The 25,853-nt window shown below is 33.2% G+C and overlaps 1 protein-coding gene across 13 annotated transcripts in view; it reads left to right on the top strand.

The window, feature by feature from the left end:
* The window catches only part of AEBP2 (AE binding protein 2), an 87,656-nt gene that overhangs the window by 17,936 nt on the left and 43,867 nt on the right, over positions 1-25,853 (top strand). For 7 of the 13 annotated variants that reach the window (XR_008912202.1, XR_008912203.1, XR_008912205.1 and 4 more), the window contains exons 3-9: positions 4,847-4,954; positions 6,429-6,615; positions 9,370-9,494; positions 11,469-11,536; positions 12,576-12,689; positions 12,943-13,009; positions 14,910-14,936. Coding sequence is in view for 5 of the 13 variants with exons in the window: in XM_007503557.3 (XP_007503619.2) it covers positions 4,847-4,954; positions 6,429-6,615; positions 9,370-9,494; positions 11,469-11,536; positions 12,576-12,689; positions 12,943-12,997 (657 nt within the window). In the remaining 8 variants the exon portion in view is untranslated. Of the gene's footprint in view, positions 1-4,846; positions 4,955-6,428; positions 6,616-9,369; positions 9,495-11,468; positions 11,537-12,575; positions 12,690-12,942; positions 13,010-14,909; positions 16,992-25,853 lie in introns of those variants that run through there. The other 6 variants (XR_008912209.1, XR_008912208.1, XM_001363610.4 and 3 more) reach the window with 4 other exon arrangements.

Consider the following 25,853-nt stretch of genomic DNA (forward strand, 5'->3'; position numbering starts at 1 on the left):
CTAACCAACAGAATCTGACAGTCTCAATCCTATAATGCCCTGCCTCTGCAAAAGGGTGGACTTTCATTTTCTAGATAGATACTTCGATGTAAAACTTGGGCATTAAAAAATAGTATATAGTTTTATTCCTTTTCCCCTTCTGTTTTATATTGAGATACATAAGATTTTTGCTATTCTATTAATTTGGTATCAGCTTTATATAAAACAACAATCTTTTCATATTCAGACTATATGATAGTCATTGTTTGGGTGTAGATGTTTTTTAGCTCAGTTAGAGATATATCAAAATACCTTATTAATGTGAGTTGACAACTTTATTTTTTGGGGATGGAGTATCTCAATAGAAATTCATAGTTCATTAACTCTTGTAACCAGAAATGTTTTAGTGGTTAAAAGTGCACATATAATAGAAAAAACAAAACCAAGACAAGTACAATTATAAGAGAACTGTATTCTTGGGTCCATGCTTCTGTGCATGACTGGGTTTCAAACACTAGTAAAAGGTTTGACCAATTTTTAAAGCACCTTTTCACTTATGTATTCTGGACTTTTATAAGCAGGTTTTCACTTTTCTAAAACTTTAGTCTTTAATTAAAAGTTAATTAAGTTTGCTTCTTTTGATATTTTGTTTTGGGCCTCTTTTATTTTTGTAGCTTGGTTGGTTTCTTTTGTAGGATGGTGTCTGAAGACTTGAAGCAGGCAATCAACTCATTGAGATAGGAATTCTAACCTAAATCTTTTGAGAAATAATCACATTCTGTTTGGATAGAATCCTGATTACGTAGCTTTCTGGATCTTGGGTTATATTCCACTTTTTTTGTGTGGTTAGAATTTAACAAATTTGTAACTGGGTTATATTAAGCAGGAAATCTTGTCTCATTGTTAATGTTTTATGTAATAATTGTAGAATATGCTATTAAAATGTATTTTCACACGTATCTTGCAAAGGAATAAGCCATTGTCATCTTTGGACAATTTTTTGGAAGAGTCTACTTGAACTTTTTTCATTAGGTGGAATTTTACTTTCCCAGTCTTAGTTTCACATAACTTTGCTGTGAAAAGTTAAAATAACATAATGGATGGATATCTAACTGTAATCGGGACATTTATGCAATAATTGATATTTTTTCCCTGACATATACAAGTTGTTCTGAAATAAGTATATTTACCTTACTGGTGGGTAAATTTTATTGCTTTGTAAATTTAACTTAATTTCCTGATGTACAAGTTAAGATTTTCTGTAATGTTGCATTAAATTGTTTTGCACTAGTTTTTATTAACCATCCATCCTACATAGGTCACAAACAATGTGCAGTGTTAGTGACAAGGCATGAATCTTTTCTTTTGCTGTCATAAAGACCCATATAAATTAGGCACACTTTCAAATAAATACACTGGTACATTTGTTCAGGGAAATTGACCAAATGAAGGAAAATTAGAGTGCCCTTGTTTCCAGTTTTGTACCAGCCTTTTTCATCTTGGGCATTCTGGAGAAGATCCTTGAAGGTAAGCTACTACTAAGGAACAAACCTACGCTTATAGAGAAAAGTTAAGGTTTTCTGGAATGCTCAACAGAATTCTAAGCTTGCCCTTGAATTTGAAGATACTAGCTTTCTAGATAACAAACTCAAGAACAGTGTAAATCTGAAGGGACTAGAACTAATATTTCTGTACTTTTTGAGTAATCTTTTACTGTTCAATGTTCCTTAGAGGAATAAAAAAGTTTCAGGTACAAAATCTGATGCTTAAAGTTTTTTCCTCCCCTTACTGTATATCTGTTCCTTAACTTTGTTCCAAACTCTTAGATAATTACTTACTTTATAGGTTATAATAGTTTACAAAGTACTTTCAGTGTCATTGTGAGAGTGCAGTTGTCATTACCTTTTCATAAATACAGATATGAAGATCAAAAACTCGTGGCTTCCACATAAAGCCCCTGATTCCAAATCTAATGTTCTTTTCATCATCACTGCTTCTTTATATTCTGTGATTAGTTTTTGCAATATGATGGCTTATTAAACATTTAACTTGTTATCTCTGCATTTTCAAAATCAGGCTGATTTAAGTCTTTTTTAATTTGCTCAAAAACTTTTAATAGCTGTAGATCTATAGGCAAGTCAACTTGGTATCCTTGGTAACTTAAACTTCGAATTACCAGGAGACAGTGAGAAATTTTGACTTGTATGTGCTTTATGAGGCTTGTTTGAATAAAGATTTTCTGATTAGAGATTTCTTGAACTGGATGTCTTCAAGATATATCGAATCTGGGTGGTTCAAAGTAGAACAGAAGACAAAGATGTCTTCCCCCAAAATTTCCTTACCATCTATTACATGGTATCACATTCACTTCTTTTTACCTATACTTTAATCCATTGTCAAAAGCTGTTTATGTGAATTTATATGTCCCCTTCTCTACTTAGGTGGCCAACATCCCAATTTAAACCCTTTGCTTGCATTATAATCACTTTCTCCTTAGGTCTTCCCATTCCAGTCCATTCACTACTCTCTAGTCATTGTCACTTCTTTCTTAGGCAACTAAAAGTGGATTCTTAAGTCCTCCAGCATTTAAAACTTTACAATCTGGTCCTTTTTCTTGACATATTACCCTATATTCTTCACATTGTATTTCTATAATCTAGCTACTAATATGGCAAACTATTCATCCTGCATCTCTTCTCTTGTTTTGGGATTTTTTCAGTTGCTTTGGTCCTTAATCATTCTTGCTTTTCCTGGCTCTCTAAGACTCAAATCTCTTCAAGAAGCCTTTTTCTAGTTTCCCAGATTCCCATCTACTCTGTACACACCTATGTAGTCCTCCCCTTTAGAATATCCCCTGCTTAAGGGCAGGTACTGTTTTTGTTCTCATTGCTCATCACTGTGTCTTGCATGTAGTAATCATTTTTAACATAAATTGTTGATCTACTGATTGGGATTGGCCATCGTGCCATTATGCTTTTTGTGTTTTTATGTTATATATACATAAATACAAACACATTTTTAAAATGTAATCTTTAGGGGGACAGCTGGGTAGCTCAGTGGATTGAAAGCCAGGCCTAGAGATGGAAGTTCCTAGGTTCAAATCTGCCCTCAGATATTTCTCATCTGTGTGACACTGGGCAAGTCACTTAACTTCCATTGCCTAGCCCTTACCACTCTTCTGCCTTAACCAATACACGGAATTGATCTATCTATCTATCTATCTATCTATCTATCTATCTATCTATCTATCTATCTATCTCTATATATATCCTTGACAAGGAAAAAGACCCATCTTTTTATGGGCATTATTGCCCTATTGTCTATTGGAGGGCAGGAAATCTCATGGTTCCTCAACATTTCTTTTTTGAAGTTTGAGTTTGAGGTCTAGGGCCTGGAAGTCTTCCAGAGGAAGAGAGAATCTTAAAATCAAGTAGCACCATCCCAAGTTGAAGTAATTTTTGACCTGAGAGTGTGAATTAGAAAGTGCTTTGTAAACTTTCATCAGTTATACAAATATGTTAAATGAAATTTTTGAGAATAATGAACAGATGTGAAATATTGCATGATTCAATATTCCATTGACAGTTTTTTTTTTTAATCCAAAATTGGTTAGATTGTTATAGTGGAACCAGTTGGTTTTTATTCCTTTGGTATTTTTGTTTTAAAAACACAAGTAAATTGGACTTCATGGGGGAAATTTAACTCTTATACCTACCTACTTGTCCTATATGACTGATTAAAACTTTTTCTTCAAGAGTATTCAGTATCCCTGAAGTTGATCATAAGTTCTTTCTTAGTTTTCTCCAGAATAAAATGTTATGAGCAAAAATAATTATTTTAGAAAATTTTACTGTTATGTCTATTTGACAAGTACTTGAAATTTGCTTCTGTTTTTATTCATTCATGTGCTTGGAGGGTATGGTTTATAATTGAACAGTGCTCATCTTCTGAAGGTAGTATGGTTTCACACTTGATGTTGATGTTGAAGAGCATTGTTTGATTTTAAGTTTCATACTATTTTTGTCTATTAAGTATAAAATTAAAATGGAATGGTGAGGCCTTTCTGAATTATAGAATGTTTGCTGGACAGTTAAAAACATAGTCATACCCAGGTTGTTTATACCCAAGAACATTAATCTATTAAAAATTCTCCATCGTGATGACTTTTGCAAATAGGTATTTTAAAGAAAGTCTTAAACCTATAACTGCTTCTGTTTTTGTTTCCTTTTCATTCTTATAGTCCACAAGTTTATTAAATAATTTTTAGTGAAATAGTTTGATTGTTTTTATTAATAGTTTTATTTTTATATGCTTATAGGAATGAAGAATTTCTTAACTCACATTTAATCACTTACTAACTTCTGAGTTTTACATCTGTGAAATCAAGATAATAAGAATTCTCCTTGAAACAATTTTACTTTTGATACTTTGCTTGGAATTGTCTTTTGAATATTTTGCTGGTTTTATAATGTAATAATTCAATAAACTTATAATTTACATCATTTAATTATGACCAATTATAAAGGCAAATCAGTGTTAATAGTTGATTCTTGTTAATTATGCATTTTGTAAAATGTGTAATTTGTTATCAAGCCCTTTTTTATACTGTTACAACTTGATTTCTGTTTTATTCAAGCATATAAACAGGCCTTCTGAATAATGTCTTTTGGATACTAAAAGTAAAGCTTTTGTTTTACTACTTTCAAGATTTGAAATTTGGTCTTTGACATATCACTTCCATTGTTTAATTTGGGTATTAAAAATGATTTTAAGTAGTTTTGAAAAATGCCTTTTTTAGGTGAGCAGTGAAAAAAAATACGCATTCAAATTTTTATAGGGCAATTAATGAAACTTTTGTTTTTGACAGGTATTTGTTTGCCTATGGAAGGGTTGTAAAGTATATAACACTCCTTCAACCAGTCAAAGTTGGTTACAAAGACATATGCTGACACACAGTGGAGACAAACCTTTCAAGGTAAATTAAGTTTTTGCAACTTACAATTTATGTAATTTTTAAAAATAGTTTGCTATATGGACAATTTGCTATAGTTTAGAGAACTCTGTTCTCCAAATACTTATGGAGTTCTTGTCAAACATAGATTGCCTTAAAAGGGCCCACTGATTTGTGTTTTTTCCTCATTCTCTATTGACTTGATGGTTAGTATGTATACCAGTGACCACATGTACTACATTTCTCATTGCTTTATAAACAACCATCTTTTTCAGTCATAAACTTCTGATACCTTTAGACAACTTCACCATTGTTATTCCCATGTATTATAGCCTCCTCTTATCCACTTTGCTTCACTAAAAATTTAAATCTTAATGGAACCAGAATAATCTGAAGCATTTCTTAACACATCCTAATTGACTTGGGGAGGCATATTTTATATAGTGATGCCCCATAAAAGAAACTGATAGTCACTTCTTAAAGGGTTGCCATATAATTATTGTTAATGCCTGGAAAAATTTCTGAACTTTATTACATTATTTACTGAGGTATATATTATAATGCTGAGGTATGTGTTATGATGCTAAGGCCTAACTAAAATATTTTAGTCTTGGGTACTTCCTTAGTTTACATTTTTTAGGCGTATCTTGTTGGGGGTTCTTGTTCTTTAAACTATGATATACCTTGGTAAAATCCATTTTTGATAGTCTAGCTGTGCAATTCTCAGGAAAATCTTTGAAGGAACCAAAGCTTGGAATGATTTTAAGATTTCTCTAGTTTTTTTATATTTTAAAGATTTAGGGATATTGGAAGTAGTATAGATTGTAAAAATTTGTTAGGAATTAGCAATTAGAAATTATGTAGTATTATGAAGTCATCTTGTTAAGATGTAAAAAAAAATGAGCGCTTTGTAAATGAGTTAATTATGAGCTGTTATATCAGAAGAAGCTATGATTTTAATACATACAAAGAAGTTGTGTTTTTATAGTAAATGTACCACATAGGTATTGAATATATGGGAATAATTAAGAATGGGACCTTCTAGAGTTGGTCAATGATAACTACAATGTAGTTATCATTTTCAGTTTTCTGATAGTTCTGATCTTTGAATAGTAAACTACAATAATCTGTCCCAAACATGATCAGTTTGCATATTTTGAAATTTTATTATATTTTATTATATTTTTGAAAACGTATATCTGGAGATTGGATTATATTTAGTGCAGTAACAGCCTTTTTATATACTCTTAAAATTTGTGAGTATTCATATAGATCTCTTCTATTATAAGTTCTATTAGTTAGGAACAATGTCATGTAAACATTGTTTCTTTCTTAGAACCATATGGGAAGTCTTTTGCTTAGACCCTATCAAACAGAACTGCAATAAAATAAGTGACTGTAGGATAATTGTAATTTCTAGTGCTTTTATTACTGTAATTACTGTGTGTACATCATGAATTTCACTTATTTTCACGTGAATTTTCTTATTTTAATTTAGTGTGTTGTTGGTGGTTGCAATGCCAGCTTTGCATCTCAGGGAGGGCTAGCTCGTCATGTACCTACACATTTTAGTCAGCAGAATTCTTCAAAAGTTGCCAGCCAGCCTAAGGCCAAAGAGGAATCTCCTTCTAAAGCTGGAATGAATAAGAGGAGGAAGTTAAAGAACAAAAGACGACGCTCTTTACGTAAGTACTTAAATCTGCAAGGAAAGTATACATTTATCTTAGAAATTGCTAGAAAGCATTTGTGGCTTATGACTTACAAAGATTTTTTTCATCATGTATCCATTGGACTAGCTATTTTTCATATATTTGGTTCATTTTCAGAATTCAGCCAGATATATCTTAAGCTCTGGATAACTTTGTTCACCTGCCCTGCTTTGAAGTATTTGCCAAGTAAAATGTGAATTTCTAGCTTTTAAATATCTGTGATAGCTATATTTATTTCATGTAGAAATTTTAATATCCATAATTTATTTAATATCTGGCATATTTTGTCACATGATGTAATCTAACCTTCACTGTAGAATTAACATCTTTGGATTTGCCGTAAATTAAAAAAGAAGTATCTATCACATGAATTGAGTATTTGACAGTTGTTTAGATCTGGTAGGAAAATACTGTTTGCTTTAAGAATTGATGAAATTTAGTGCCTATTGTCATTAGAGAAATGGAATAGTTCTTGGTTAATCCAATAATGAATTAGTAAAATTCCCTAAATCATAGGCAGATATTATAAGAGAAAGATTATTAATCCCTTGTTGTTGTACAATATGTTGAATGTCGAATGTTGTACGATAAGTAGTGTTTGTTCTGAAAACCTTTCATAGTCATTTACCTCACCCTGTGAGGAAATAAATTTAATTCTGCGGATTATATTCAGGTCATTGCTGGTTAAACTAAAATGTTTTCATAAAAATCATCCATTTATGCAGCATTAATGTGGTCAGTTTATGTCAGTCACAAAAGTGACTCCTACAATTTTTTAAAATGCATTACTGCAAATTGCTCTGCTATAAAGAAGAAATGTAATTCTTCATTTGTAGGTAGGAATTGGCGACAAGTTTCATTAACATGTTTTGTTTGGGTTATAGGTCTTGATGGTTTGGAAATAGTGTGAACAAAATTGGACTTTGGTTTTAAATGAATGGAAAATTTTCATCTGGGGGCTTGGTGCAAAGAAGGGAAGATAAATGAAAAGGATGGTAAAGTTTGATAATTAAAGGAAAAAAGCTAGAAATGATTGAAGCTTCATTAGGTTTATTGTAGAGTGGGGTTCAGAAGTAGTTGCACACGCAGTTAGTGATAGTTGACTCCCATTTCAAGTCCTGCACACAGTTCATAACAACCTATAAGATAAAAGGAACCTTGTTCAATTCAATGTATGTTTAACATGTACACATTGAAATGCAAGTGAATTTGAACAAGGAGACATGATAGCAATTGGACAGACTAGTGAAGGCCTCAAATGGGAATTCAGCTTGGAAGGAGGTATTCTGAAATTTGGGAATACATGGACAGAGGCAGAAGGTGTGGAAGTCTTGGAGAACAACATTGATTGTTTAGGACGGTAATATGTAACTCTGAAGAAATACATTGGCCTCAGATTATGCAGTTCTGTTGGAATTTATTTTTAATCTTGGGTGAGGCATTGAAATTTCTTGAGTCAATAGCCAGCTTTGTTAGATGTTTAGCCTTAAGATAATTTTGACGACTGTAGCTAGAAGATTGTTTTTATAGAAGGGAAATATTGGGAATAGGAACCTGCAGAGAAGTGTGGGTAGAGAGAAGGTGATTTCCTTAATAGAAAAAAGGAGGAAGAAAGATTTAGTTCAGGTCAGAGATAATTTCAGTTTTGCAGTTTCTCTATTATAATAATGCCTAGGAATTGGCAGTAGGATATGTGTGTGTGTCTGGTGGGAGGTTTGGTTGTGGGGTTAGCTGTAGGGGGAAGTGTGATATTGGTGAATGAGAGAATACCTGGGATGATCCGAAAGGGATCTTGATGTTATCTAATCTGAAACACTCATTTTACATGTAATTTGAATCTGGAAAACTTATCAAGTGACAGCCAATATTTGAATGTTGGTCCTTTTTACAAATTGAAATATAAACTACACCATGCAGTGTAAGGTTTTTAAAAAAAATTAAACATTTTATCTGAGCTTTATGGTAATTAAACATGTATTTTTATTCCTGAATATCTTGGAAATAGCTCTGTTGGATAGCAATTTATGATAAAGTTCAGGATGATTTTTTTTTTTAAAAACCATTACCGTCCCTCTTGGAATCAATACTATGTATTGGTTCCAAGGCAGAAGAATGGTAAGGGCGAGGCAATGGGGGTTAAGTGACTTGCCCAGGGTCACCCAGCTGGGAAATGTCTGAGGCCAGATTTGAAACTAGGACCTCCCATAGATAGAATGAGATGTTGGGACCAGGTTCCTAGAGCTTTTTAGACATCTGTATAGTTAATCTCAGAATAGGAAACCATTAGTAATCTATGAGAAAGGGCAGTTATTTTCTTATCAATATAATAGGATGGATAGGGGTGTGCAAGAATGTTGGATAAATCTCTGTGACAGAAAATGCATTCAAGACATTATATAAGTAGAAACAGTTAAAATTTGACAAAGGTGAAGTGGAAAATTGGATAAAGGTGAAGTGGAGAAAGGTAAGTAAGGAATGCTGTGATTATTAATCTGACAAGTTTTGTTGGGAATAAATTTGAAGAATTGTATTTTGGACATCTTGATTTTTTGAGATGTCTGTATACCCAGTGTAAATTTATATATGAAATTGGAAGTGGGGGGACTTCCTCAGTTCTATTACTTTCATTAATTTACAAAAAATAGTATAGTATGGTTGCAGGTTTACTTGGTACCTTGAGCACATTTGTTGACAGTTTAAATTAAAAAATATCATTTTGTGTCTTTTTAGCACGACCCCATGACTTCTTTGATGCACAGACACTGGATGCAATACGACATCGAGCCATATGCTTTAACCTCTCAGCCCATATAGAAAGTTTAGGAAAGGGACACAGTGTTGTTTTTCATAGTACTGTAAGTATTCTGTTTCTTTGCTTGCTCATGAATGTAAATATACAGTTATCACTACATTTATATATATATATACATATATATATACATAAAGTACATATAATTCCATTTTTCCTAACTTTTCCCTTAATTTGTTTGCCATCAACAATATAATATATGAAAAAGTAGAAAATTCATGCGGAAAATCAGTAGTAAATCACTGGAGAAATTAGCTTTAATTTAAAAAAGGCTTCAGTTGGTCCTTTGTTCACATAAAACCCAGATTCCTAAAGATTAAGGATTGAAATTAAAAGAAACAAACTTAATGACTCCAATATTTAAAAATTTTTCTAAATGAGATATTTTGATCTGTAATTTTTAAATTTAAATTTCATGTTAGAATTTAATATTACTACTTTTAATGTTTCTAAAATATTCAATTATTATTATATTTAAAAATGTAATATTAAGATAAAGATGAATAATATAGGAATTTATACTATAATTTTCTCAATGAAGGCAGATTTCAGAATTGTTCAAGATGTTTCTTACAGCATAGCAATATTCTATTAAATTCATAAAATTAAAAATTTTTTTAGCCAATTCCCAAATCTGGGTTTTCAGTTCTTCCTACCATAAGCACTGCTGCTGCTATAATTATTTTGGTGTGTATGGGGATATTATTGTAGTAGGCCACTTGAAGTGTAAGAATTTGAATAATTGAAATTTACTTTTCAAAATCATTGTACTGATTTATATTGTCCCCAACAGGGCACCAAGTGTACCTATCTTTCCTTTCAGCATGATTTCTATCTTACCTCATATACTTCCTAACTGACCTGGGGCAAGTCACTTAACCTCTCTTTGCCTAGCCCTTTCCTATAGTTATTAGAAAAGGAAGTAGTTTCTTCTTTTGAGCTGAAGAAAAATTTGATTTAAAACAATTTCTAATTTGTGATTCAGATTTTCTCCTTCCTCTTATGAGACTCTGTAAATAATCTGATTTAGGTATACTAGTGCTTTCATGTGATAAATATTTTCACATTCCCCATGGTGTGAAAGACCTGTCACATGTTAAATAAACTCATGAAATGGCATGCTTTGATCTGCAATCAGGTTCTAATAGTAACTTCTTTGGCTGTGCATTAATTCCCTGAGTTTGGAATATCTTCAGATTTTCTTTTGCTGATAATTGTTCTGTCCATGACAGTTTATCATGTATAATATTTTTGTTACTATATGCATTCTTTTGTGCCTTCTCACTTCACTTTGCATCAATTCATAAATCTTTACAAATTTTTCTGGATTCATCTTGTTCCTCATTTCTATGATACAATAAATAGTATTTCTTTATAACCATATACTATTACTGGTTAATCTCTTCCCATTTAAATGGCATTTAATTTTTTTAGATATAGGATTGAGAATAGTGCTCATTGATAAGAGTCAAGAAGATAGTATTATTGTGGGAAGTAGTAATAAAAATTTAAAGTCTTGGAAGGTGAGCAAAAAATACTTAATATTTTAAAGAGCATTACGTTCCTAAAGAGGATATAGTATGAGGGCTTTCTTCACTTGTCATTCTTGATAAAAAAAAAATTATGTAAGTGAATCCTACAGCATGTTAAAAATAAAAAAAAAATTATTAGCTAATTGTTACAATAGCAACTGGCTAGTACTATTTGACTTTATTCAAATTTTCCAAAGAAAATGTCTTCAAAAACATTCTTCAAAAACAAATATATTCTTCAAAAACAAAGATTTTGTCATTTGTGTTAGGTTATCTTTTTAAAGAATGAAAAGTAATTGATACTTGTTTTGATCAGCTTGGTTTTTTTGTCTTCTCCAGAAGAGGTCAGCAGAATCTGGTTATTACTCACATGGCTAAGTTTTGGCATGCTAGGCCAAGATGAAGTACCTTCTGTTTCAAATTTATATTTTCTTTAGTCATTTACTCATTTTTCACATTTCTTTGTCATTTTTTAATACAAATAATAGGTAATAGCCAAGAGAAAAGAAGATTCTGGAAAGATTAAACTGCTGCTTCATTGGATGCCAGAAGATATGTAAGTCTTAGTAATGTTTAATTTGATTAATTGAACTATTGTTGGGATAGACTTGTCTAACTGGAGAACTAATGGCAGTTTTCTAAATATTTTGTAACCAATTGTTAACAGTACCTGAACCCCAATTGTGTTTTCTTTTATATGTACTAAACTTGAACTGTTAAATTTTTTTCCCTTTGAGATTTGAGATTCTAGGTCAAATAGCACACCATTCCATTATAATTAGTTGATAATAGTGTAGAGAAAAAAACATTGGACTGAGGTTCCAGCTTTCTTTGTTTTCTTCATTTGTAGAATGAGGTGGAATAGAAGATTCCCTCCTAGTCCCACAATTTTCTGTTAATAGATTGAATTGTTCCTACCTATTTTTTTAATAGGTTAGGTACCTTTTATTAAAACAGTTGCTACTTTTTCTAGATGTTCTTAATGCTTGATATTTGAATGTCTGGAGGATATTTGTAGCCATATAAGTTCCCCTACACTAGGTTTTGATGAAATGAACACCATCGGACAAGATTTCTGAGCTAGAATATTTTGAACTACACGGGTTGTCACATAATTTGTTGACCTAAGTGACTCCTAGTGCTCTTAGTCAGGTTGAAGAGTAGGTGAGATTAATCCAGTAAGTTAAGACCAAGTAGAAAAAGAGCATTATAATTACATGTTGCGATTTGGTCTATAGGTCAGGTAGGAGGTAATTATGTGCCAAATAACTACAGAATTAAAACATAGTTTTACAATTCGAGATGGTGTGTAACTCTGAAACATTTTAATGCAGAATGTCAGAAAAAAATTTAAATAAAATTTAAGATTTTAAATGCACATTTACAAATTCTTCAAGGTTTTGGAGCTTTTATCATTGTAACTTTTAAGGGATTTAAGTTCATAAATCTTTGGCATCAATAAATTGGCTTTTAATTAAGTTTATGGCTTATTTCTTTTCAATGCCTTGTCCTTAAGCACTGCCTTTCATTATTTCCAGGAATAATATTTTAAAGGTAATTCTTTTAAAATTTTTAAAATTTTCTATTCTCCATAGTTTGCCTGATGTGTGGGTTAATGAAAGTGAACGACATCAATTAAAAACAAAAGTAGTTCATTTATCAAAGCTACCCAAAGACACTGCCTTGCTTTTGGACCCAAACATATACAGGTAATTTAATTTTGAATTTTTCCTTTATAAAACATAATCTTTGACTTGCTGTTTCTTTTTAAATTGAACTTGGAAATAATACAAGAGATTTTTAGGACAGGAATATCAATATTGGCTAGATCCCAGGGATTAAGTTCTGAGGTTTTAAGAAATTCTTAATAATCAACCTTCATGAACTGAAATCTAGTTACTGAGAAAGAGGGAATGTGTTTATTTACCAAGTGTATTTTACTTTTTTGTGCTTGGTATACAGAAATTCTAGTAAAAGAAGTACATACAGTGGAATCCTGAAAGATCACTTCTGTTAAGATCACATACTGGTTTGTATACCAATTTTTTCAAGTCCAAATTTATCCATAAGTATTTACTGTTCAGTTGTAATACATTCAGTATTACAGAAACCAGTACTTTTCATGTAAGTACTGCCATTTTTTTCTATAAGACTGGGGGAGGGAAGTGTCCTAAAGTGATTTTTTTAAAAAATAATTTCTTCAGTAACACATAATTAAGCTTATTAGCTAAAAAATCTTCACTTGTAACAATTTTAAAAAATTTGGCATTTTTTCTCATTAATGTAATGTAATATGCTTTAAACCATAATTTGTAAGTAGTTCAATTGTAGTTTTATTTATGAGCCAGTTATATTTGGCAAGTAACCATAAAACTAAAATAATTACTTATTTTAAGTTTACATTTACATTACACTGTACTTAGCACAGTGGTTTGTCTGCAACAGGCATGCAATAAATTTTTGTTGAATTGATTTGTTAATCGATAACGGTTAACTTCTTGGTTTTTAATTTCAATCCTCAACAAATTCAAGTTTCTTGAAGAGATTCCAATGAAAATACTGTTTTAGAACAGTATTCAATACAAGTAAATCCTAATTCAACAAAATAATTGCTCTATATTTCTGCCTCCTTTCTCCTATTGTGGATCAGAATTGTGAAATAAACAATTCAGTTCAACAAACATTCCTAAAGGTATAAATATTACTATCCTGTCTTTGTACTGATTTTCTACTGTATTTTAGTTGCTAATATTGACTTGTTTTAATATAGTAAATGTGTTGTGACAATTGATATATTAGATGCTTGTTTTTGGAAAGGACTTTCTCCAATGGTATTTTCACCCTGGGAATTTCCTAGTCTAATAGAATAAGAGAAAAGCTCCAAAACTTCAACTAATAGTTATGATCTTTCATCCATCATTAATTGAATTTCTACCTTTAGTTGATGCCTTTATGTAAAGGAAGCACTCTTGCAACATAGGTTGTTTGACTATAGAAAAGCATACTACTAATTTCATAGACTTTTCAGTTGGGAGTGGGAAGATTTATGGATTATTGGTATTTTTGTAGTTTTCTGCTACCTCAATATTTGTAACAGGCTTAGGATTTGGGCTGAATTATTTCTAACTTTCCAAATCTCATATTTTGATTTTTATGTCTGTTAGGGAGCTAAAAAGGGGTTAATTTTAAAAATCTTTTAAAACTCATTCTCAGAGTGTCTTTTTTAGAGTGGTAAGGACTAGGCAGGCAATTGGGGTTATGTGACTTGTCTAGGATTCTACAGCTAGAATGTTTCCTGAGGTGGGCTTGAACTCCCAGGTCCCAGATCTCAGACTTGGCACTATTATATTCAGTGTGCTACCTGGCTAGGTGCTCTATGAAACTTATGATTCTAGAAGTACTAATTGAAGTTGATAAAAATAGTCTGATGAAGCAAGCTTTTTAGTATAGTTATGTAAACTCTACATAACACATGTTCTTCATCTTAAAACCACCCATTTTTCAGGTCATAGGAAAACATTTTCTTTTAAAAATTACAAATATTGGTGACATCTGGGTAGCTCAGTGGATTGAGAGCTGGGCCTTGGAGGCCTTAAGGTTCCAATCTGGAATCATCTAGCTATGACCCCCATTGCCTAGACCTTACAGCTCTTCTGCCTTGAAACCAAATAATTCTTAAGGCAGTAGTAAGGGTTTGAAGAAAAAATACAAATATTAACACTTCTTAAGAAAGAGGATATTTCAGATAATAGATGAAGTAGGAAAACTTATTAAGTAAACTAGATCCTATAGATTTAAATGTATTCTATAGGAAAGTCTTATAAATAAGACCTCCTAGGTGTATGTATTTATCTAAATGTAAAAGCACTTAGCCTTGTTTGCGGTTTAAAAAAACTCTACAATAAACTATATATTTTCTTTTTTTCCAGAACAATGCCACAGAAGAGGTTGAAGAGGTAAAAATAATAATACATACATAAATAAAGCAAACAAACGGGGGATACCTACAGTCTTAGTCACTGACAATGGGTTTAGGAATAAAGTTGCACATTAGAGTCAACCCCTTCCTTTTTTTCCTTCCCCCACTACTTAGATAATATTTATGCTTAGTGTAAACATTCTGTGAATGAAGTAGATGCTTCCGTGGAATGTATTAATATATTACTGTATATCCACATTTTCATGGAATGGTACAGTGGGAGACTGAGCAACCACTCTTCTGGCAACTTAGTGGAACAACTTCTTGAAAGCTTTGCATGCGTGCTGCTTTAAGCTGCTTTTCTTTAGTGATTCCAGTAGTTTATATTTGAAAAATTATTAAAATTTGTGCCCTTAACAAATTTGAAAAGCACTCTTAAGAATACATTTTTCTCTACAGTATTCATTGATTTAAAACTCAAGATATTAAGACAATGAAAATTATCAGGAGATAATTTTAATTTTCAATTATGATTAATAGATGTGATTGGTTGCCATTTGTGTTCTTTTGCAGAACTCTGATAAGAAAAGTATTCAATTTGTTTTTAAGCAAACAGTGAACGTCATTTGCAATCAACCAAAAATTTCATCTATCGAATTAGGGCTGAAACTTTTAACTGTTAAAAGAGTGTTGCAGTATGTGTGGTGACTCCCTTTTCAGGATTAGGGCTTTCTCATGGAGTACAGTATATTAAATATTATAAAATGAATCTGTTAACGGTTTTTGAAAAACCTCTTTTCAAAAATTTTGAATACTCTTGGTTGATTTAATTTTAAGACCAATTTTTTTTTTCATGGGAAAAGCAATTGATTTTTCTTTTGATGTGAGAAATTGTATTTTTTTTTTTGTTACTTATCTGGAAATTGAATTCTTTATGCACCAAAGTTGGTTTGGGAAAGAAATAAAATCACTTTCTTGCTTATTTATAAGCAAGAAGCCATATTTTTAATTTTTTTTTTTAAAACTTAAAGAAATAGAAAATTGTGTAACTTGTTAGTCTTGTATGGAGACAAAAATGTTGCATAGAGATAATAGAACATTGCTTGTAAATAATTCAGCAGATTTGTAATATATTTTTATATTATGAAATGTACTGTAGATGTTTTTCTAGAGGCATGAAAGTTAAATGTATATATTATGGTAGAAATAATATTGAAGGATATTGTAATTCACTAGTGCTGCCAGAAGAATTGTTAATAAAGCACCTTCCTTAACAATAAATGTCTTTTGGAGACTTAAGGGACTATGTACTACTGTTAATATCTGTTGTAAGAATGAAATACATTGAACGTCCTTCCAGAAGTCTTTGAGGGATGAACAGTAACCATAATAGAATTATGGCACTCATTTCTGACAGTGACCGTGAAATCAATTATTTCCTTACTGTTGGAAGGATCTATTGTAAAGTATGTGGTAATATGCAGTCAAACTGCATAAAATCCTCCTAATTGAGGAGTTTTCACTTTACTATAGTAAATATAAAAACCAGCAGTTTTTACACTAAATTTTTTAAGTAAGAGACAAATTTATTAACCCTTTGGTACCAAGATGAGAATTTTCATGGTACATAGTGCATTTTGCATTTACCTAATTTTTTAAAAAAATTTTAAAAAATAAACATGAGGCCTTCTTGGTTCCAGTGGGTTAAAAAGCTCTAGAAATAATGAGTCATGAAATTAAATGAAGTGCAATTACAGCACTACTAATATAAGACATTCTGGAAAGGTTGTTTAATAAGAATATTATACATATGCGCTGTAGCAATGTGACATTTCTTTTGCATTTTTCTTTTGGTTTCTGTTCTTTTGCTGGAGCACTTCATCTACTGCTTTATTCTATACCTATAAAGTAACCTGCAATCTCCATTGTTTATCTTAAATTTGTTATGAAATTGCCAATAATCGGGTATATATAATTTGTATCTGTATTTTTATTTTATTGCTTCATGTCCTTGTAAGTCATTCATAATTGACAGATGATTGTAGCCCTTGCCTAAGTATTTTTTCTAATAAAACAAAGCAAATCACATCTAGTTTCAAAGTTGTTACCTTTTAATGAAGTAAATATTCTTTTTGATGCATTGTACTCACTTAGACTAATTGGAGTCACATATGTACATCACCCTTAATTTCTCCTTATTTCTATATCCACTGTTGCTGGTAACTAGATCTTGATCTTGGTTCACATTGTTACCTAATAATGCTATACTTGAAAGAGGTTACTCCAAGATAAAGCAGATAAAGAAAATTGCTTGTAAAACAAGTATCATGGCTGCTGCTTTCTTTCCATACTTCCTGTTTCTGTAACAGTTCTAAGAAGGGCAAGAACTAAGTAAGTGTCATGTCCAGGGTCACATAGCTAGGATGTATTTGGAGTCATGTTTGAACCCATGTCCTTCTGACTTCAGTCCTGGATCTATCCACTGCCATGTAGCTCTTCCCCATCATTGCTTCTTAGTAGTGCATATGTATAATTTAAGATTTTAAAATCACTTTTTTCCCCATGTTATTTCAACTGGTCATAGTAATTCTTTAAGAGAATTATTACTAATTGGGCATTTAAAATATGATTTTTAACATAAGCAGTTATGTTTTCTATGTTGAATTCACTTTTCTTTTTGTAACACCTATCTTACAATATATATACACGTTTCAAGGCACAATTTTGGTTGGGAAAGTCTCAGCATTTGGCATTAAGTTATTTATCTTGAGTCTAGGAAGTTGTATTGAGGTCTGATTTGAATCCAGGTCCTCCTGACTCCATACCTTTCACTTGGAATCAATACTGCATATTGGTTCTAAGCCGAAGAGGGTTAAGGCCTTGGCAATGGGGGTTAAGCGACTTGCCCAGGGTCACACAGAGGTCAAATTTTAACCCAGGATCTTCCATTTTTAGGCCTGGCTCTTAATTCACTGAGCCAGTGAATTAACTCCCAATGATAATTATGAGAGATAAGCTTGTACAACAAATTTTGGACAACCAATTTGTGTTCCAGGCCCACAGTAGGAAGAGAAATCTTATACTGGATGACTTTGAATCCTTAGATAACATTGTCTGAATGTCTTAATGTAGATGGTCATGGAAAAGGCTGCAGAGTTGTATATTGTACATTTTTGGTCAGTAATATGTCTGAAGGATTTTCCATCAAAAGGGACTTAAGATGCCATGTTCATCTTGTGTCTAGACAAAAGGATGTTTTAACATCTTTTTTTTTTTAACTAAAGTCAGTGTTAAAGTCTTTGTTCACCTGTTAAATGCCATTCTGTGCAATTCTTGTGATACTTGTGATACTGACAGTTGCATATAGATGTTGAATATTGATGTCACAAATGAATTATTAGATATTTAGCTCTTTATTCAAATATTCTTACTCTTAAAGATGTACTATTACTAATAATTGAAATTAATCTAGTGTTTTAAGGTTTTCCAAGTCCCTTTCAGATACCTCTTCTTGTCCTCATTGGAACCCTGAATGGTGAGGTGCTATTTTCTGTCTTTTACAGATGAAGAACTTTGAGGCAGATTAGAAATTATGGTATGTAGAGCTAGTTAAGAGGCTAGATTTGACTATTGCTGTTCTATTCTTAGAGTGCCAAAAGGTAACCATAGCAAGTGTAGCTCCCATGACCTTGAAAGCTCTTGCAGAAGATGATGATTAAGGTTGTAAAGTCAAGTATAACCCCATGGCTAGGGATATTTTTCTGCTATGGGAGATGAGTAATTTGCAAGTATGAGAATTTCACTCTTTCTCTAGGTGTTCTTGAGGCAAGAGTTAGTTATTGAAGTTTATTGGGGATGGGTGATAGGTATACACCTAGTCCCTATGAAGCTCTGTTACATAGATGGCAGGAAGGAGATCAAAGGTAAGGGGAGACCAAAGCCACAGCAGTAGTCTAGTTAAGAAATGAGAATTAAAAGAAAAGATTCAGGGTGGCTGGTCAGAAGGCAGAAACTATAAAATTAATGTCATTGGATATGGAATCAAAAAGAGTGAGGAATTGTTCCTGAATCTGGGAAAGGTGGAGGAAGATAGCTCAAATTAACAAAGGAAATGTGAAAGTTTGGTGCAAAGAGTTTTGTATATTTTGAGCCTTCGCTGTTGACAGAACAGTTAAATGTTCTATAGGCAGTTTCATTAGAGTTTCCAAGAGACTAGATTTGGGCATAAAAGATAATGTGTTTATCAATATTTGGGTGAAAAATAAACTGGGACCAATGAGATCAGCCAGGAAAAGAATGTAGACAAAAGAGAAATGGTATGGTAGCAAAAGGGATCTTAACACTTAATTTGGATTGGTCAAGGATTGTGACCCACTAATGGACTGAGAAATAGATAAGGTTCTACAAGAACTGAGTTAAATATTCAGTGGAAGGTATTCAATAGTGTTAATGCTGCAGAGATCTGGAAGGAAGAATAATGAAAAATAGTTGAGAAAGAGTAGCTTAAATTGAATAGTGAGGCTTAATGTTAAATTGCAGGGGCAGCTAGGTGTACTTCAGTGGAAAGAGCTAGGTTTGGAGACATCCTGAGTTCACTTTTGACTTCAGACACTTTCACTTCCTAGTTTGTATTCCCTAACAATTATTATCCTGCCTTAGAACTATTTCTTACTACAAGAGAGGCATTCATTAACTACTGACTATAAATGGATCAAATGAGGTTAAAAAGATTTGTTTACTATGGTAGAGATGGGTCTTGGCAACATTTTGCTGATTGGGATTAAATCTTAAGGTTAGGCAAGTTATGTCCAATAGGTAAGTTTTCAGAAAGGCAACTTTTAATGAAATGGTCTTAATTTAAGGAGTTGAATGATGTATTAAGTCCTCAACTGAATGTATTGGAGACAGATTAAGGTTGATGATTATTGCTCTACTGTTAAAGGGCCCAGAGATTAGAGAAAGCGTATTCCTAGATTTTCTAGTTTAATGTGATGGCAAATATTCATATTTTTAAAATTATACACTTTCACATTTTTTTTAAATTGCCTGCCTTAGAACTGCAATCATTCTTTTAAAAATTGATAGGTTTTTTTTTTTTACCATAGTTCAAAGCTTTGCATTCAAAAATTAGTATTTTTTAAGATGAAGAAGAGTGGTTTCTTGGCTTGGGCATTCATTGAGAATTTTAGGGACCTAAACCTTTAACTTGGTTGAGATATTTCAGGCCATTGTCACATTTTGAATATAAAATGTTATTAGTACATAAAACAATTGATCCTAATACAGTGTTATATGTTTAGTGTGTTTTAGCTTAAAAAAAATTACAGGCATTAATGAATAATCACAACTGTCAAATTGCTGTATATTAGGGTTATAAAGAAAAAGCAACCAGGTACTGTACTCAAAATATGAGATCGACTATATTTACATGAGTAGTTCTAGAAAACATAAAATACTAATTATGCATGATAACATTGGCAGGGGAAAACACTAGAGGGAGCAGGAAAATGTCTCATGTAAAAAGCAATTGTGGGGAACGTGGACCTTTTATTTCACAAGGACATGCAGGAGCAGAAGGATCTGGGTTTGGGGAATGGGTTATGTGTAATAGAATTGCAAAGGTTTTGGGGAGTTAGGATATTTGTGCATCTGTTATGTGCCTCGCACCCTGCTAAGTAGTAGAGATACAAACTAAGGCAAGAGTCCCTCAAGGAGTTCACAATCTAGTGGAGAGAAAAAATTCTTACAATTTATGCATGGCACAAATAGGAAATCATTTCAGCCAAAGGAAAGCTAAAATTGAGAGGGGTTGTGTAAAGGGCCCAGAGCCCAGGGAGGGCAATGTTCCTCTAAGAGTGAGGTGAACCAACCTTGTCATTAGATTGAGTACTGGTTGGGTGATTTGCATTCTAAAGTGGTAAGAGGGATAAGTGAGAGGCATAGATTATGAAGGGTTTTGTGGATAGAATATCTTTAAGTCTAGGGGGGAAATTTGGGGGGGGTAGGCATGGTAGTGAGAAGAGAACCCATGACAGCCATGTGGAACCCATAACATTTAATAACATTTAATGGAGTTGTGACTTGCATAATGATCCAGGAAAATAGATTAAAGAAGGAGAAACATGACAGAATGGTTCCCCTACATTTTAGAGAGGACGGTACCAAGGAGTCAGTAGTGTTGAAAATGAGGCTTGAGAAGAAGGCCACTGGATTTAGCAAAAAGAAATAGTTTGATAGTTTTGGAGTGACACTTTTCTGAAACAATTGGAATCTAGATGGTAGGAAGTCTAAGGAGAGAGGAAGTGGAAGTTTCCATTGTAAATTGCCTCCAAATTTTGCCACAAAAGGGGAATGGTAAAAAATGATTGGAAGTTGGAAGGATTGATTAAATGAAGGCTTATTTAAAATTCTAAACAGTTATATTTGTTGACCTAGAGAAAGGAGCCTAGTAGAAGGTAGGAGGTGATGACAGAAAGGGCAAGTTGTTTACAGGACAGGTTATTCTGTATAATGACCAGGGCCTGTTTCTGTGAAATGGGTGGGTGAGATAGGGGCAGAAGTCAGAAGGGAAACTGGAAGAAAAGGGAGCTCATAAAATGAGTCAAATATTCTAAGCTCAAATTGAGAAAAGAAGAATCAAGGGAGTTTTGAAGGACGATTTCAGGGGTTTAGAGATGAGCTGTATATTTGAATGTAGTGTATATAGTGGAACCTGTCAGAACAGTTAATTGATATTTCTCTACCTTAATGGGAAAGGAAGTAAGTTGAACAACTAAGGTTATTAGGATGTTTAAGGGACTCTCAGTGTATATATATAGTGAAGAGTTAATAAAGGGCTGGAATTGGAGAGGAGAAAAATTGAGGCAGTTAATGAACTGAGAAAGGAAAGGGAATGTCCTGGACATCTGTAGACAACAGTGACCAGGATTTGGATTGGGTGGAAGATGTGGATTGTTTGTACATCAAAGGAGAAAAGGCTACTGAATCAAAGAGACTAAAGAACCCTGGAGGTAGTCATTACAAGTTATATTGCTAAGTGACCATGGAGGCTATGTCAGGTCTTGGTGATGACCAGAAAATGGAAAAAGGATAGGAAGAGTTTATTTGCCTAATTGAAGGGGTTGAGAATTGGGAAATAGGTGGTAATAGATACCCAGGTAGGTGGAATTTGAATGGTAATTAACAGTGATTTAGAATAGCTGAGATATGTAGAGTATGATAGCCAGGTGTATGTATGTTAATCATAAAGTAGAAGCATTCTTGTTTCCTGAGAAGGCTGAAGTTCCAGTAGAAGGTAAAGAGATGCAAGACAAATAGAAGTCCTTCATTTCTCCTTTCTTCCCTGTGAAGGTTGGATATCAACAGATAGGAGATGGCACAGTAGGAGGCAGAAGTCAATTATTTATGTACATATTTTTTTCCCCTTGGGGTATTCTCAAAAGGAGATGGAAAGTATGCAGTCAGATGGAAAATCCCCTTCCCTGGAGGCTAGAGATCAGCAGGAGTTGGAAGTGGTACCTAGGAAGTCATCCTTGCCCTGGGCCATTTTTCTCTTGCATGCAATCAAATGCAAGGCCATCCCAGGAAGATCTTTTCTAGGCTAGACTAGGGAAGAGATTAGGCAGATACAGCAAGAGGGCCAGCCTTATATTTTCTTCTGAGCAGTAGGAGGTAGACTTGTTGCTGGTGATTAAGAACTTTCATCATTTTATAGTACAAGGAATGGAAACTAATAGTTTATTCCATTGGGGAGGTAATAAACTGGAATGGAAAATATGGCAGAGACTAGAGGAGGCCATTGTGGTGGTGGTTGAGAACATATGTAATGCAAAGGAGGTAGAAACAATCAGAATTGCAACTGACTGGATATATAAGCTAAGAATGGGGAATCCAGGTTTTGAACTTGGGAACTGAAGTATAATGCTACAGTCAACCATGACAGGTAAATTCAGAATGTGGGTGAATGGGCTTGGAAGGGAGTTCTGCAGGGGATATATTGGAGAGGATCGTTGAGCACCTCCAACTTGCGCTGGTACTAAGCTTCCATCTTGGCGCTGCCCCTCTGCCATATATTTGCAATGTCTGTAGGACACCAAGTTTGGAATGTTGGTGATATAGTTGTGAGATTTGTCTGCACAAAAATGATGAAATCCTTGCCAAGAGACTTTTTGGACAGCATGTGATGCTGTGAAATCTTCCAAATGAGATTGAGGAGTAGTTGACTAGGCAAGAGAAGAATCAGAAGAAAATAGTGGCTAGACTACCTAGAAAGATTGGCCAATGGTGTAAAATGTAGAGGTCTGGAAGGATGAATATTGAAAAGGCCACTAGCTTCATCAAGCAGAATATCTTTGGAAATTTAGGAGAGATCAGTTTTATTTGAGTGTTTGGACCCAGATTGCACTAGGTTTTTGAGAGAGAGAAAGCAGAGGTGGTGAATGTGAATGTATTTCTCAAAGGATTTGACTAAGTAAAAAGGCAAATAGGAGATGATTACTAAGAGTAATAGTAGGATTTTGTGAAGGACAATTAAGGATGAAGAAAATATGTGTTTATAGGCATCAGAGAAGGAACTAATATATGGGCAGGGATTTATGATTGAGATGAGAGGAATGATTGTAAAGACAGTATTCTCTAGATAAGGAGATTTCATCAAGGATATGTGTTGAGGTGCCAAGGACTACTTCAGAGACTAGGGTAAAGAAGATTGTGGATGCTGCTGGCAGGGTTGTGAAATGAGAAAAGGGTGAAATGGCCTGTTTTCTCAGTAAAGTATGGAACTAGATCTTCAGCTGTTGGAGGTTTGGAACATCTCCAGTGGTAATGGGATAACGAATTAATGGTGAAAAAAGGCTTGCCTTACTGCTACTAGTATTCATTTGAGATTAGTCAGTTTTCTTAAATTTTCCTCTTAATTTCATTCAATAGCATTTGAGTAGGAGTAGAGTACAGATATTGGGAATGTAAGCTTTTAACAAAATACTCATTTGCCTGTGGCTCAATTTGTCTGGAATTTAAAAACATAATTTGTTTATACTTTTAGTATTAAATAAAAAGGTAATAAAATAGGTTAAAGGTTCACATTCAGGGTTTCTTATGGGTTAGTACTACTGTCAATTTTTTAAAACAACATTTTTTGTTGCTAGTGGGTAGTACATTGGGTATTACATCATAATTTTTATTATAAACTTGACGCTAAAGTGCCAATTTGAGACACTGAGATGAAGGTATCTGTCCATAGTCCCAGTTAGTCTGTGTCAAAAAGATGATTGGAGCCTGGGTCTTCCTGATGCTCCTGTCTTCCTCCTCCTCACTTTTTTGGACTCTTCTGTAGAGTGTGTTTATGACTGGCATTGTTCCCAAATTCCAAGCTGAATTCTCTCTCTCTGTATATATATATATACACACACTAGTATATGTTGTGCTCTTTTTTAACCAGTTTAGTTGAAAGGGAAGTTCAAATGATGCCTGCTACCCTCACTACTTCCTTGTTTGCCAGGAGCAGTGTGTGGAACACATTAGGAACTTGATAGTTCACTTAATAATTGATTCATTGATTTTGGAATTTAGACACTTATTTTTACGTTGATTTTTCTATGTGTCCTTTTTGCCCCCAAATTCTAGATGGCACATGAATGTCTTATACTGAACTAAATAAAAATTAAATTTATTTTAGGGATATTTTAAGTAAAATATTATAAAATCCCTTGAGCTACTTTAGAGAGCTTGTTTTTTTAAAGAAGGTTTAGAGATACATGATTATTTAGTAACAAATTTGAAGAGGATGAGCACATTCCTATAACTACATCTCTCAAACTTGTTACTTGCTTTTACTCATCTTTTTTATATGAACTAGTTTATAGTAATAAACATCTCAATCACTCAGGCATATTCTCATGGTTTTGAGGACAGCTTGGGTCAAAAGTAGAAAGTATTTAAAAAAAAACAAACCTTTACCTTCTATCCTAAGATAGACTGTTTATTGGTTCCAAGGTAGGAGAGTTATAAGGGCTAGGTGAGAGTGGGTGTTAAAATTAGGAGGTGCCTAAGGCCAGATTTGGATTCCCATCTCTGGACCTGGCTCTCAATCCATTGATGTACCCAGCTTGTTTTATAAAGTTAAAGGTAATGGTATCCTATAATGGATGTTATGTTAAATGTCCAGAAGATGGTGGATTTTATTTTCCAGATGTCCAGAAGATGGTGGATTTTATTTCTCGGCGTCCATGATAAGTTAATTAATTTACCCTGTAGGCTGTAGTTATAGTGTAATCATTGGATACAGCAAATCCTTAAAGTTCACATTTAAAAACAACAAGATGTCATTCTTAATGTTTTTTATATTACAGTAATTTTGCAGTGTAACTTCTGATCACTGTAGAACCTTTAATGCCTACATTTTTGGGGGGTGAGGGAGGATGCCATCCCTAAGGAGATATATACCCTTGAATTAATTTGCTTTTCACCCATTTATTTTGCTTTTTACATAGAAATATTTATTTTCAAAGGTATAATCACATATATAAGCTTCCTTAAGAGATGGGAGACAATTCTCCTGCCCCTCCACCACTTTCTCTGGTTGTGTTCATAGCTGAGCACTGGGTTCCTCAAGGAGCACAGTTCCAATTCCAAAATTCTCCTTGGCTTGAGCCCCCTGGCTCATCAGATTTTATATTCTAAGATTGCTAACTATACCACCCTACCTGCAATCCTTGTTTCAAAGTCTTCCAAGGAGCACCAGAGACTGAGGACAAACAACTCATAACAGAAACAATGACCTCCAAGATCCATTTCTTAGAGATTGGGTTAAAAAAGAGGGAGCAGGAAAAGCCTTTGCCTCTTGTAGGCTCAGTTCATGGCATCCATGATGTGTACCCCTTTGGATGCAGAAGATAAGAATGGGAAAGGGTGGTGAAAAAGCAAGAGTGAAGTAAAAAAGAGCTTACACTTAATT

This window comes from Monodelphis domestica, chromosome 5 (genome assembly GCF_027887165.1).
Source record: "Monodelphis domestica isolate mMonDom1 chromosome 5, mMonDom1.pri, whole genome shotgun sequence".
NCBI lineage: Eukaryota > Metazoa > Chordata > Mammalia > Didelphimorphia > Didelphidae > Monodelphis > Monodelphis domestica.